The sequence below is a fragment of the Gadus macrocephalus genome, chromosome 5, assembly GCF_031168955.1.
Source record: "Gadus macrocephalus chromosome 5, ASM3116895v1".
Lineage (NCBI taxonomy): Eukaryota > Metazoa > Chordata > Actinopteri > Gadiformes > Gadidae > Gadus > Gadus macrocephalus.
In genome coordinates, this window is record NC_082386.1 from 1,276,874 (window position 1) to 1,292,617 (window position 15,744).

At 44.8% G+C, this 15,744-nt stretch overlaps 1 protein-coding gene across 1 annotated transcript in view; it reads left to right on the forward strand.

Annotated features, from left to right (window-relative positions):
- The window catches only part of LOC132457730 (apoptosis-stimulating of p53 protein 1-like), a 79,163-nt gene that overhangs the window by 15,229 nt on the left and 48,190 nt on the right, over positions 1–15,744 (forward strand). Inside the window, exon 2 of the mRNA XM_060052038.1 lies at positions 14,985–15,132. Within this exon, the coding sequence (XP_059908021.1) occupies positions 14,985–15,132 (148 nt within the window). The remainder of the gene's footprint in view (positions 1–14,984; positions 15,133–15,744) is intronic.

The following is a 15,744-nucleotide window of genomic DNA, read 5'->3' on the forward strand; positions in this document are numbered from 1 at the left end:
CACGCTGACTCGAGCTGCCTTTTGAATCCTGCTTGGAGGACTGCTATCTGTTTTCGTATTTGTTTTATATAGCGGAGGATGGGGACTGTAGGGAGGAAGTGCTGGCTTCGACGGCCCAATGCGTGGCAGGCCCAGGCTTCGTCCAACCTTTTTGTTTCTTTAATGAGTGTCCTTTTTGTTGGAAGTTCTGTGAAATAAACGTCACCACTATTGTGATCGGGAACTTTGGTCTATGTATTCTTAATACGTTGCGGGCCGCCGGAACGCGAGCCGTGTTGTAAGGGTGGCCGTAACACGAGCGAACGTTGGATAGAATGAGGCTCGGCAGGGCTAGTCGGTGACCCCGATGTCTTAGCCGAGCTAGTGCTCCACCTCTCTTGCCCCTCTTCCTCGGCTGGTGTTTTGGTCGTCCTCGAGGGAAATTAGGTGGTAAATCCAGAACGGGAGAATGTGAGAGCGGCAGGTTGTCCCTTATGCGAATGAGTTCGGATCTGTCATACCGAATAAGCCCATTGCATGATTCCATAAGTACACAAAACAGTATATAAACAAAACAAACAAAGAGCAACACCGAGTCGCCATAGTACGGCGCCATCTAATTCAAGATTAGATTCAACTTTATTGTCATTGCACAAGTAAGGACAACCAGTACAACGAAATGCAGTTTAGCATCTAACCAGTAGTGCAATCAATAAAACGTTATTGTTAAAGCAGCGCTATAAGAATAATAATAATAATAATAATAATACATAAGACACAGATAGCAGATAGCAGCTGGTCAACAAAGTAAAAAATATCCAGTCAGTTTTTAAAGTGCATATAGCTCTGAGGGTCCATAGAATGCACTATGAATATAAAGTGCAAGTAATACATAAATGGTTAATACAGTTGATCCACATTCATTTTAAAGTGCATATAGTTCTGAAGGGTCCATAGAATGCAGTATGAATATGAAGTGCATATTGAAGTGCATAAGTAAAGTGCATAGGTGGTTTGAGGTAGTCAGACTGACCATAGTCCATGTTCAAGAAGGGGGGGGGGGGGGGGGGCTAGTGTAGGGTCTTTGTGTTGAGCAGAGCACAACACAAAGTGTGCTCTGCTCACTTTGTGTTGGATAGTGGAAAAAGCTGTTTCTGAGCCTGCTGGTGCGACTCCTGAGGCTCCTGTAACGTCTCCCGGACGGGAGGAAAGAGAACAGGGCATGACTGGGGTGTGTGTGGTCCTTGATGATTTTGTTTGCACGTTGCAGACACCGTGAATGATGAAGATCAGTGAGGGCAGGGAGTGATGTGCCAATTATTTTCAGAGCAGTTTTAACGACTCGCTGTAGGGCTTTCCTATCAGCCATAGTGCAGTTACCATACCATACCGTGAAGCAGTTGGTGAGGATGCTCTCAACGGTGCAGCGGTAGAAGTTCCGGAGGATCTGAGGGGAGAGTCCAGCTTTTTTCAGTTTTCTGAGGAAGAAGAGGCGTTGTTGAGCTTTCTTGATCAGAGTGGAGGTGTTGAGTGACCAGGAGAGGTCTTGTGAAATATGGACACCCAGAAACTTGAAGTTGGTGACCCGTTCCACTTCAGCCCCGTTGATGTGAATGGGTGTGTGTATGCTTGCCTTTGATTTCCGGAAGTCAACAATGAGTTCTTTGGTTTTGGTGGTGTTGAGCACAAGATTGTTACTAGCGCACCAAGCTGCCAAGTGCTGGACTTCCTCCCTGTAGGCTGATTCATCATTATTCCTGATCAGGCCGAGCACTGTTGTGTCGTCTGCGAATTTGATGATGGAGTTGGAGTTGTGAATGGGGGAGCAGTCATGGGTGAAGAGGGTGTACAGTAAAGGGCTGAGCATGCACCCTTGTGGTACACCAGTGTGTAGAGGAAGTGTAGTGGAGGAGAGGTTGTTTAACCTCACCGTCTGTGGTCTGTTGATCAGAAAGTCCAATATCCAGTTGCAGGTGGATATGCTGATGCCAAGCTTGTGTAGTTTCATGATCAGATCAGATGGTATGATTGTGTTGAAAGCTGAGCTGAATTCGATGAATAGCAACCTAGCATAGGAATTGCTATTGTCCAGGTGGGTGAGGGCAGAGTGAAGGGCTGTGGATATGGCATCCTCAGTCGATCTGTTGGCACGGTATGCATACTGGTGGGGGTCTAATGCAGGAGGAAGGCTGGGCTTGAGGTGAGCTAAGATTAGCTTCTCAAGGCACTTGGTGATGATGGGGGTCAATGCTACCGGTCGATAGTCATTCAGACACGCTGGGTTAGATTGCTTGGGCACGGGGACGATGGTGGTGGTCTTGAGGCACACGGGAACAACAGCCTGGGCCAGTGACAGGTTAAATATGTTGGTGAAGACTCCAGATAGTTGCTCAGCGCACGTTCTCCACACGCGCCCAGGGATGCCATCCGGGCCAGCTGCCTTCCTTACATTCACCCTGCTCAGCACTGACTGCACGTCAGAGGCAGTGAATCTGAGGGGTTGTTCACCAGGTGGTGGGGTAGTTTTGACAGGCGTAGTGCTGTTGTCACGGTCAAAGCGGGCATAAAAGTGATTAAGCTCGTTAGCAAAGTCGGTAGTGGTGGTAAGGGGGGTTGAGTTTGCTCTTCTGTAATCTGTGATGGCCTGTATTCCTTGCCACATACGTCGGGGGTCTGAGTTATTGAAGTGTTCTTCAATCCGTAGTTTGTGGCTGTGTTGGGCGGTCCGTATTCCCCTTTTCAGGTTAGCCCTGGATGTGCTGTAGGCTTCTGCGTTGCCGGATCGAAAAGCAATGTCGCGGGCCTTTAACAGTAGACGGACGTCTTTGTTCATCCAAGGCTTCTGATTGGCGTATATCTTGATCTGCTTATGAGTTGTGACATCATTTACGCCTTTATTAATATATTCCAGAACAGAGGAGGTACATGTCTCAATGTCCAGCTGAGAGTCAGAGGTGGCATTGGTGGCAAACAGACTCCAGTCTGTGCGCTGAAACCCAAGCTGTAGAGCGGCCTCTGCACCCTCGGGCCAGATCTTCACAGTCCTCACTGTGGGTTTCACCCGGCTAATGAGGGCTGTGTATCTGGGCAGCAGCAGCAGGGAAATATGGTCAGATTGACCCAGGTGGGAGAGTGGTATAGCCTTGTAGGCATCGGGGATGTTTGCATACACTTTGTCCAACATTCTGTCCCCTCTGGTCGGGCAGGAGACATGTTGGTGGAACTTGGGGAGTACTGACTTCAGGTTTGAATGGTTAAAATCCCCTGCAGCAATAAATACCCCTTCTGGGTGAGCAGTTTGTTGTGTGCTAATAGAAGAATGTAGCTCTTTCATTGCTAGTTTGGCATTAGCATCAGGGGGTACGTAAACGGCCATAATAGCAATGCATGAGTGTTCTCTGGGTAGGTAAAAAGGCCGGCATTTAACAGACAGATATTCCAGGTTCTCAGAACAGTGACTCCCGATCGTGACAGTGTTTATGCACCATGCGTTGTTGATATAAATGCATAAACCACCGCCTCTGGTCTTACCGGAATCTTCAGTTGATCTGTCAGCTCTGAACATAGTCCGCCCCTGTAGTTCAATTGCAGTGTCCGGGATGCGGTTGTTCAACCATGTTTCAGTGTAGATCATTATATTGCAGTCCATAATCCGTTTATGAGAGGTAGTCCAGAGCCGTATTTCATCCAGTTTATTCGCCAGTGAACGCACATTGGCTAGGAACAAGCTTGGTAGTGGTAGCTTATGCGGGGTTAGCCTTAGCCTAGCTCGTAAGCCACCCCGCTTCCCCCGCTTCTGTTTACGTTCCCGACGCCGCCTCCGGGCCCTCTTTTCCGGGAGAGCTGGTATGCTGGATCACGGTGCTCTGGCTATCTCCGTTGGAAGTTGAAAATCTTGGTATAAGTCGCTTGTGCAGTAAGCATGGATATCCAAAAGTTCTACAGGTAAATACATGCACATCATATTAAAATGGTGATGGGGTTCTGGCCGGTTATCCATGAGGAGAGTCCAGGCATCCAGTCCAGTACCCGCAACACACTAGAACAGACAGAATAGTGAATTAGAACGGAAAAGTACATAGTGGGAATGTATACTGTAATAAGAAAAGCACAAGCAAACAGAGTGGTCTTCACTTCGCATCTGTCGTTTTCACACTCCTATGTTCTAAATGCAAGATTGTAGAGGTGCATTTTGAGCTTTCCTTTGAATAGCTCCACAGAGTCAGCTTCCCTGATCGCTGATGGCAGAATGAATATCAGAACGAACATCAGAACGAATATCTAGTCTTGCGATGCAGCGTGGAAAGAATCTTTTAGAGTTTCTTATCCAGCCTCTGCAGGCATCTGCTGTGATGTCATCACACTCTGCATCCTAAATGTGGTCGATGGTGTTTGGATGTGGTCGATAGTGTTTAAATGTGGTCGATAGGGTTTACATGTTTAAATGTGGTCGATAGTGTTTAATTGTGGTCGATAGTGTTTAATTGTGGTCGATAGGGTTTACATGTTTAAATGTGGTCGATAGTGTTTATATATGGTCGATAGGGTTTACATGTGGTCGATAGGGTTTACATGTGGTCGATAGTGTTTAAATGTGGTCCATAGTGTTTAAATGTGGGCGATTGTGTTTAAATGTGGGCGATAGTGTTTAAATGAGGTCGATAGGGTTTACCTGTGGTCCATAGTGTTTAAATGTGGGTGATAGTGTTTAAATGTGGGCGATAGTGTTTACATGTGGTCGATAGGGTTTACATGTGGTCCATAGTGTTTAAATATGGTTGATAGTGTTTAAATGTGGTCGATAGTGTTTACATGTGGTCGATATTGTTTAAATGTGATCGACAGTGTTTAAATATGGTCGATAGTGTTTAAATATGTTCTTTTCCCTCACTCTCCACCTCATCCCTAACTCTCCACCTCAAGCTGGTGTGTAGTGAGCGTTCTGGCACCGATTGGCTGCCGTGCATCACCCAAGTGGGTGCTACATATTGGTGGTGGTTAGTGAGGTCCCCCCTTCACTTTAGGCGTCTTTGAGTGTTATTAATTATTATTATTCTTCATGTTTAACCTCTGTTTTCCTTTTATTCCTAGTCTGTTTTGCATAGTTTTGAATGATGACTATATGCTCTGTAAGGTGACCTTGGGTGTCTTGAAAGGCGCCTCTAAATTAAATGTATTATTATTATTATTATTATTATCCATGGCGGCCAGAAGGGTCATCTGTGTATGTGGCTGGCAATCATATACTTTCCATCACCATGCCAAGAAAAATTCCTCAATGGGGTTAAGGAATGGGGAGTAGGGTACGAGGAACTCCATCAGCATCCTGTTGTGGGTCAAACCATTGCCAGATGATGTTGGAGCGATGGAAACTGACATTTTCCCAAACTATCACGTACTTTGGCAAGTCATCTCCAATCTGATCCCTCTCTGGTTCAGGGATGAGATCCCTGTAGAGAGTGTTTAAAAAGGTGACAAGACGCTCCGTATTGTATGGCCCGATAACGGGAATATGCGTTAGCACACCATTCTCAGAGCTAGCAGCACTTATAGTTATGTTCCCACCCCGTTGGCCTGGCACATCAACTGTAGCTCTGTAGCCGATGATATTTCGACCACGGCTTCTGTGTTTCGTTAGGTTGAATCCAGCCTTCAACCTTGCATCTTCTTTTCTTCAGCCATAGCAAATGTGTAAGGGTCACACTTACAGTACCGTATATCACTATACAATGTTGTACTGTTTACTGTGAGGTAAAGTTACTGCATGCTCATACATGCTTTACCTGTTCATACTGGTAGCGCAGCTCCTTCGCTCTTTCACCATTTCTTTCAAATATACAGCTGCTTCATAATCATTTGGTGTCTCTTCAGCACCCTGTCAATGGTTGAGATGCTGACTGTTTGGATGTTTTCAAAGATGTTGTTGTCCTCTATAATGGCACTCTTTAGTTCCCTTAGCCTTATGGCATTGTTTTCTACAACCATGGTGCAAATAGCCTGCTCCTGTTCAGGTGTGAAAAGGGGCCCTCTGCCAGCCCTGTGAGGTTGTCTTGCAATCCTATGTGGAAAAAATACAGTACAGTAAAAGTATACTTACTGTATATTGTAAAATGCAAGTTGAATACTGTAATATTGTATGAAGCATTACAGAAAGTATATATTACATTGCCTATCGTTAGATTACATACCTGTTCTGTCAACGAAAAGTCTGATTGATTGAGGACACAGATTCTCCAAACATTTGACCAGCCTCAGCCATTGTAAGCCCCTGATTGAGAACATGGTCTACAAGTGTGGCTCTTATCTCATCAGGAACGTGCATTCTGCCTCTTCCTCTGTTGTGCCTCCCAGCTCCTCCGCCACGCAGCCTCATCCTCTTCCTCTTCTCTCTGGCTGTTGACCCTGTCCAATTCCTTGTCCTTCAATCGTCAAACATTGTTACATTGTGTTTTGCTCCAGCTATATATATACATGATGGTTCATGAGATGCACCTTTGAGCTACTTCAGTAAACTGGTTGATCATTGGTTGATCTAACGCGTCATACATTTCCCTTCATTAGAGAAAGTCAAGATTCACTTGGGAGCAATTTACCAATTCAGGACAGATTTAGAAAAAAAGTCTAATGGAAATGTGTAAAAATATGGTTGACATATTATGACAACTTGTTCAACCATTTTGCATGTAAAGACCTATGCAATGAACTAATGCCCATTGTAATGAGACTATTCAATAGTGACCCATTACAATACATTTGGATCAACATGACATAAGCAATTGATAATGTAGGAAATAGCAGAGAATTGTACATAATCATTTGCAAGATGTACAAAAGCATTAGCAACGTGTTCAAATAAATGAGAAACTGCTTTTTTGATGTGAACAAGTGACACACTGATGTGAAGTTTGAACAGGTAGTTTTGAGAATTTCGATTCTGATCTGAGAAATGCGACTGAGAAAAACTGTAAAAGAGCACGGATCTGAAAATTTGCACTGTTAATGCTATCCATCTAATGATAGCCGTATGGTAGTCATACAATAACAAAATGGTCATGTAGGCAAAATGGGTTGAGACTGTGGAAGTTTGGCTTTTCTTTGAAATTGTGGGAAAAGTAAACATTTTTAGAGCAGAGGACCTGGGTGAAAAAGATGCATCTGATTTTAGAGATTAATATAATGAAATGATTTTGAGTCCAGGTCATTCTGGTAAGGAGAAATAAGGCTAGTTCATAATTGTTTAAAATAGAGACACCTTTAGGTGCAGTACCACAATTTGGTTTTATTCTGTTCGATGATTTTTGTGAGGGTTGGTCTAAAGATTCATTTGGCGATTTTGTTGAATTTTTGATTATTTTTGTAGCCTGTGAATCTTCTCATCATGTTTAGCTTTAATATGAAATTGTGGAAAAAGTAAAAAAATGTAGGGCATAAGACCCAGGGTTTTATAAATGCATCTGATTCTAGAGATTAATATTCGTAAAGAATTTTGAGTCCAGGTCAATCTGGTGAGGAGAAATAAGCCTAATTCATGATTTATTACAATAGCGCCACCTTTGGGTGCAGTACCACAGTGGGGGTTATTGGTAACCATACTTGAAAATGTCAAGAGTTTTCGACTTACGGTATAGGCTGCAGTACGGCTTTTACAGAATTTGAGAAAAAAAATGTTACAGAAACGATTATAAAGTGTAAATTGTAAATTATAAGTACCAGAAATGCAATGTAAACAAAGAGAAGTGGCCCAGTGATCAAGTATATATATTTTTGTATATACAGTATATACATATATATATTTTGGCAGATGGCAGGGAGGAGTGAGGGGAGTAGGCCTGAAGTTCTTGAGCAGGAGTGCTTGGGGTTAAAGGGGAGAGCAGGCTAGCACAAGCCAGAGCTAGGGCTAGCAAACTACAGAGAGTATCTGAGAGAGCTTCTGTGAGCACTTTATTGATTACTTGTTGTGACCTGGACCTTCTGACTACCCCCGTGTACCAGACACTTTGTTTGAGGACTGTCCTGGTGACGACCCCTGGATACGGATTAGGGATTACCCTTTTCCCCATCCTGGTGATGGTGATTTACCCTGTCAATAAATCACCCCATTGAACTGCTCTGTGTGTTGTGTGGTTTAATCTGTTCAACTTGGTGGCATGGAAACCCCACTCCCACTGGCCTGCTACTATATACATATATATATATCTATATATATATAGATATATATATATATATATATATATATAGTGGGGATACACTCCCCACTCCCTGGAACCTGTAGGACCTATTGCCGGTGCGGTAGTCCTGCCCGAAGTGTCGTGCTGCCGGTGCAGCTCGACCCACTCCTACTGGATCCCGTATCGCTCGCGCCGGCTCTCAAACCGCTGCCGCTCACGCTCCAGGAACTGCAGCTCCATGCAGTCGGCGTCCAGACGCCGCTTCTCCACCTTGCTCCCGTTCCTCCCACTCTTGGAACTGACGGATGCAATGCCGCCTCTCCACATCTCGGGCGCTGGACCCACACGTTCTCGTTAGACAGTGTATCCGCTTCCCTTTTATACCCCTCACCTGCGTTTGATCGCCTTCCTCCATCGGAGGTGTTTCTCCTTTGCGTTGAGTGGGGCCACTCCCCACTCAAATCGGAATGGGAATGGGTGGTAGACCGCAGTATCACCCGCCCCCTGGGCTTCCAGGGCCGCTGTGTCGGGCCGGGTTGCCACAGCAGACACGGAGAGCCCTCTCCGTAGCCGGAGAGCCTGTCGGAGACCCTCTCCGTATCTTTCGTGCACATCCAATATTTTTTAACTATCCGTCGATGGACCAATGGGTCGACGCAACGGAGACAGCAAGGGCTTTGATTGGTCCTCGTAACAAAATCATTTCATTGTTCATCATTGTACATTGTTTACTTTGCACCTTAAGGACCAATAAAACACCAAATAAGATTTGAAAAGCTTTGGAAGTTTATTTACAACACTGCCTACATGGTTTGTAGTGAACATATAAGATAGATCAGGCGGCGAATCGCATTGCGGATCCGACATCCCGTCGGAGAGCTGCTGAGGGGTCTCCGCAGTTACGGAGTCGGATTACGGAGTCGGAGTAGTATACCTTTGGCTAAACGGACCGGGGGGGAACTTTGACTTCAAGTTTTAAATTCCGCATCGCAAAAAAAAGCCTTAACATTTGCCATATTAACGCTATGTACGCCACATTTACGCACTGCGTTCCACCTCTGTAACCACTGCGAAGTTCCTGTACCGTGACGGTTCGGTACAAATACGTGTATCGTTACACCCCTAACATACACACATATACATAAATGTGTATATACATACACATACATATACAGTACATACATACATATACACACATATATATTAAAAACACATATACATACATGCACGTACACATATACTCTACATACATACATATACACATCTACACACATATACATGCGCAAATAGAAACACACACATGCATTCACATACATAACACATACATCAAGCACTGTTGTAGAGCCTAATGGCTGCCGGCACAAAGCAGAACTAGAAGCGCTCCCAAATGAATCTGTGGCTGAAGGTGCTCCCCATCTGCCACAGCTCAACACAGAGGGGAAGGGAGGGGTTACCCAAGATGGACTTGAATTTGTCCCTCATCCTCCTCTCACCACTACCTCCAGACTGTCCAGTTCTTGCCCATCCCCAGAGCTGGCCTTCCTCACCAGCTTGTTGAATCTGTTGGACTCCCCAGCCTTGATGCCTCCTCCCCAGCATGCCCCACTAAAGAACAATGTGCTGGCTACCACAGACTGGTAGAACATCTTTAGTAGCCTGCCACACACGTCAAAGGACCTGAGCCTCCTGAGCAACAAGAGTCTGCTCTGACTCTTCCGATAGAGGGCCTCTGTGTTGTCTTTCCAGTCCAGTTTATTGTTTATGCATACTCCAAGGAATTTGTGGTCCAACGTCTCTATTTCAACCCCCTGGATGGTAACGGGGGTTGGGGGCTTCCTGCTCCATCAGAAGTCCACCACCAGCTCCTTGGTCTTGCTGATTTTGAGCTGGAAGGTGTTCTCCTCCGACCATCTGACGAAGCCCTCCACCACACCGCTGTACTCGTCCTTCCATTCCTCAATGATGCAGCCTACGATGGAGGAGTCATCCGAGAACTTCTGAAGGTAGCGTTCCAGAGTTGAAGCTGAGGTCAGAGGTGTAGATGGTGAAGAGAAAAGGTGAAAGAACTGTTTCGTTGTGGTGATGGGTGTTGCTCAGCACCACATCTGACCGGCTGTCTGCAGCTGCACGTACGGTGGCCTGCTGGAGAGGAAGACTCCAAGCCAGGCCACCATGTCGTGGGGTTTTGATGTTCTTATTGATCCAAGGGTTGTTATTTTAAAAGCAGTGGACGTTCTTGGTGGGAACCACGCTGTCCTCACAGAACCTGATATAGTCCGTAATGCAATTGGAGAGTCCCTCAATGTCCTCCACATGGTCCTCCAGGAACAGATCCCAGTCTGTCGTCTGGAAGCATTCCTGCAGGGCCTCCACAGCCTCTCTAGACCACATATTCTACAGTCCTGGTGGTGGAGTGCTGCTTGCGGAAGGTAGGCTTGTATACGAGATGTATCAGATTGTGATCGGAACGACCGATTGGTGGGAGGGTAGAGCGAAGGTATGCCTCCCTCACAGTGGCGCAAAAAGTGGGTATGCCCTATATGCGGCGCATAGGGGCGCCGCACAAGAGGGGGCGCCAAAGCGATGGAAGTAAAAAAAATTGAGTCAGCAATTTCTGTATTTAACAGTGTTTGTGACTTGAATTGTCAATAACAGAGGAACATAAGGCGCCCCCCCGCTCCTTCGCCTCCCTCCCCCCCTCCTCCCCACACGGCGCTCCAGTGGGAGCTCCCTCGACCACGCCCTGGAGGCAAGCACCAGAGTGTCTTTATTTGAACCGTATTGTCATCTGATGAAACGTAACTCAATATGGAGAGGCAGAGAAGCCCTCAGGGTCACAACATAGAAAAAAAATAGATTGGGAAGGAGAAAGGGTGCGGTACGATGAAAGAAATCTTTTCAAAGTGGTTGAAAAACAGTCGTTTTTATTTCAGTGTATCAAGAGGAGGCTTGTAAATATTCAGGCTATCTAAATCTACTACTAGTATCCTAAAACAACAGGTTACTGTTGTCTTGCAACTGTGTACTGATCAGAATGGAGCCTACAATATAACGGATCATAACAAGAAAAATAAAGGAAATTGTTTGTGGCTATTTTGTTTTACTACAACCTCTATGCAAGTCTTTATCTTCAATAGACCCAGTAAAAACGGAGTTATAAAGTTGATACTTTATAACTCAGTTAATATTCCAAAAGTTAATAAGTTAATAAAAAAAAATATATATATGATTATTATCGTATCTGAATCGAGACTGAATCGTTCTACACAGCATTGCGATGCATCGAAGTATGGATTATTTTTCCCACGCCAATTGGTTACTGTACTCCAACAGTTCTAACATAGTCTATTGTTTTGCATGTAAGCTTTTTGGTGAAGCTAGAGTTGCTGAGACGCGCCTTGTGGTGGGGCATAATAACTGGAAGTGTCTTTCAAAAAAAAAAAATGCTTATCTGATGTGGAAAGAATTGGCATCCCGCTTATGCCTAGGTAATACTATTGATAGCGAATTGCAGAGAGCCTGTTGACTCGAGTGATCGACTGCATACTCTTCCTTGCAGAAAGAAACCTGCCACTGAGGGGGACAAAATGCACAGTTAGGAAATCGTAGAAATGGAAATGTTCTGGGTATCCTTGATCTCATAGCACAGAATGATGTTACACTGGCAGAAGATCTTAGAAAGGCTGCCTCTAAAAAAAACACCGGATATCTGTCCTGGTGCACTCAAAATGATTTTTTTGATTCAATATCAGAGTGTGTTTTAGGTCAAATTTGTGCCCAGATCAAAGAGGGGGGGGGGGGGGGGGGCGCCTGCTATGTGTCTGCATACCCCCCAGAAAGTAGGCAGTTGCGCTCCCTCACATTGGCATACAGCAAGTCCATTTTATGTCCCCTGGTTTTGCACTTCACATACTTTGAAGCTGATCTGGGTTTTGGAGAGAGAGACATGATTGAAGTCTCTGTTGATTTCATGAGGGCTGTGGGGTGCCGAATCTTTAGTCTTGCGACGGCGTATGTATCCAAAACTCCATCAACGCATCTCCCAGTATCCTGAGTGAAAAGGACTGTGTTGGGCTTGTATTGTCAAATGTTTCTGTTTTTTTTTGTTTTTGTTTTTGAGATTGTGATGTGCAGAGTGCCTTTGCCTCCATTTTTATTCCAAATGATTCCCTTATAAATCCTTTATTTGTTTGGATATGAGGAAGCAGTAATTTGTATTGGTAAAAAGATATTGCCATAAAGATACCAACATTCCAACATGTTTTCACATGTTGGAATGTACAGGGTAATAGGAAAATATTACCCTTCCTCAAGTCCATTGTCCAGTGTTAATCTATAATAATCTATAGATAGATGATGAAATATAATATGCATAATATAATATAATCGCTTGCCATAGATTATATTATGGTTTCTAAATTGCACAAGGGTTTAAAAACATAACCAATCAAGAAACATAGAATGTGTACGGTACATGAGAAAAGCCTGGAGTTAAAACAAATGGGGTAGATACACATTAGAAGAGCCTGGAGTTAAAACAAAGGGGGTAGATCCACATTTGAAAAGCCTAAAACAAAGGGGGTAGATATACATCAGAAGGGCCTGGAGTTAAAGTGAAGATGGTAGATATACATTAGAAGGACCTGGAGGTAAAGTGAAGATGGTAGATATACAATAGAAGAGCCTGGAGTTAAAGTGAAGATGGTAGATATACATTAGAAGTGCCTGGAGTTTAAGATGGTAGATATACAATAGAAGAGCCTGGAGGTAAAGTGAAGATGGTAGATAAACATTAGAAGACACTGGAGTTAAAGTGAAAAAGGTAGATATACATAAGGAGGACCTGCAGTTAAAGAGAAGATGGTAGACATACATTAGAAGGGCGTGGAGTTAAAGTGAAGATGGTAGATATACGTTAGAGGTCCTGTTTGAATGAAAAAGCTACAGGGGTCCAAAGTACAGCTGTCAGAAGTTTGATGTCGCCACTGTCGAGCATTCCTCAACGCACGCGCGGTGATTATAGGGACTATACGTGCGACGCACACCGCAGCCGTGTCGTTGTCGGGATGTCGGACGCCCCTCGGGACCAACCTCGATTGAAACCCTTTTTCTAGTGTCCCCGTGGTTTTTGTCGTTCACAGAGGTGCTCTTAACCCGGTCCGATCGAGGTCACTCGGTTAAGTCCCTCACAGTTTTGTACAAATTCAGCCTCAATCCTTTTGTTTTTATTAGTTTTACGAGCGGGTCAAGGTCCCTGGTCACCACGAAACCCTGATGTATCTTTTGCCTTCTTTATATTATTTATTTATTATTAAACCCTCTTTTACGTTTTGCCTTTTTGCCCTCTATTACAAGTCAGTCACAATTAACAATTGCCTGGAGGCCTACTATGCACCAATTATTACCGTGAGGGGATCGGCTTGGAGAGCGTGTCGGTCTGCTTCGCCGGGCCGATGAGTCGACAGGGAAAAGGACTCGAACGATTTGAGTTAACCTACTACAAATGTAGTCAGGTAGATTTATTCAAATTAGGTCCAATAAACACAATAACTTTTACAACTGAGTATAGATTTGAAAAGAAAAGATAAACGTAAGATAAACAAGATTAAATAAGGAATAGATCTTAACTAAACTAAACTAAAATGATAGGGTATTCTCTTCTTAGTAACGTGAGACAGCCCTATGATAAACTAAACTAAATTGGGGACTTGCCACCTCAATCTCCGTGAGGTTGCCCGCTCCTAAGACTAAAACTAAATTGGGGGCTTCTCGTCTCAGTCACCAGCTTAATCAGCCAAATCTTGAGATTGCCTGATGCAAAACTAAACTAATAGGGACTTGTCGTCTCATTGACTTGAGATTGCCCTATGCCGAACTAAACCAATAGAGGCTATATCAGAGTTCCTAAAATGAAATGCTATTGCTAAGTTCCCCGGACACTGTTCAGAGTACAGTTCTAAGAGCAGAAAAGCAGAAGACAGCGGATCACACGGCGCAACCCAAGAAGATCTCATAAGGCCAACTAACCCGAGAAGCTCTCTCCCTCTCTCTACCTCTGTCCCCCCGAACCCTCTTAATAACTCTCTTTTTATGCAGAGTCCGAGGTGGGGGCCCGATGTGATCTAACAGTCTGAGTTTCCATTATTATTATGTTTCCTTATTCTCAACAAATGTTCTTTTGTTATACATCTTCTGGGTACTTTTCCTATTCCGCCCGCATGGCGGCACATGATGCTTGAGCCGATGCACTAGCCGTCACAGGTTTACAATATGTTTGTATTCTTCTTAGGATCACACGCTATAGTCAGCGTATGATGGTCATATCATGGGGCCTACAGAGACACACGTTCTTTGTATTCCTCACAGTGGCCCCCTCATGCAGCCCATGTCTCCCCCCGTCCATGTGCTCTTTACCATTGATCACATTTTGAAGACACAGACATCTCGATTGCTTCTTAATTTCTACATAATAAGATATATTAAACACACAATTTACCACATAATAAGATATATAAGGCACACAATTGACCACATAAGATACATAAAGCACGCAATTTACCACATAATAAGATACATAAGGCACCCATATATATGTAAGGTAACCTTTGTTGACAGAGTGGTATTGTGTCTTTTTCATGAGTGAGTCCGGAGCGGCTAGTTGCATCAATACAGTGGGTCCTTTCGGGACACACCCACCAAACAAATAAAACAAACACATTAACACCCGCTGTGGCAGCGACACACCATGGCAATACTGAGAAAACATCTTGTGGTCTTCACTGACCCCCCCAGTGCAGCTGTCAGGTGTCAGCGTGTCTCCACCTCTTCTTCTGGCAGGTGGTCCTCACCGTGTACCTCAGCAACGGCCAGCAGATGCTCACCGAGGCCCCGGTCACCCCAGCCACCACGGTGATGGATGTGGTTGAGTACTGCCAAGAGGCCGGGGAGGGGGACTGCCACCTGGCCGAGGTGTGGAGCGGTCATGGTGAGTCCGTCTCTCCATCTGCCTGTACCCCTGTACGTGTCTGTCTGTCTGTCTGTCTGTCTGTCTGTCTGTCTGTCTGTCTGTCTGTCTGTCTGTCTGTCTGTCTGTCTGTCTGTCTGTCTGTCTGTCTGTCTGTCTGTCTGTCTGTCTGTCTGTCTGTCTGTCTGTCTGTCTGTCTGTCTGTCTGTCTGTCTGTCTGTCTGTCTGTCTGTCTGTCTGTCTGTCTGTCTGTCTGTCTGTCTGTCTGTCTGTCTGTCTGTCTGTCTGTCTGTCTGTCTGTCTGTCTGTCTGTCTGTCTGTCTGTCTGTCTGTCTGTCTGTCTGTCTGTCTGTCTGTCTGTCTGTCTGTCTGTCTGTCTGTCTGTCTGTCTGTCTGTCTGTCTGTCTGTCTGTCTGTCTGTCTGTCTGTCTGTCTGTCTGTCTGTCTGTCTGTCTGTCTGTCTGTCTGTCTGTCTGTCTGTCTGTCTGTCTGTCTGTCTGTCTGTCTGTCTGTCTGTCTGTCTGTCTGTCTGTCTGTCTGTCTGTCTGTCTGTCTGTCTGTCTGTCTGTCTGTCTGTCTGTCTGTCTGTCTGTCTGTCTGTCTGTCTGTCTGTCTGTCTGTCTGTCTGTCTGT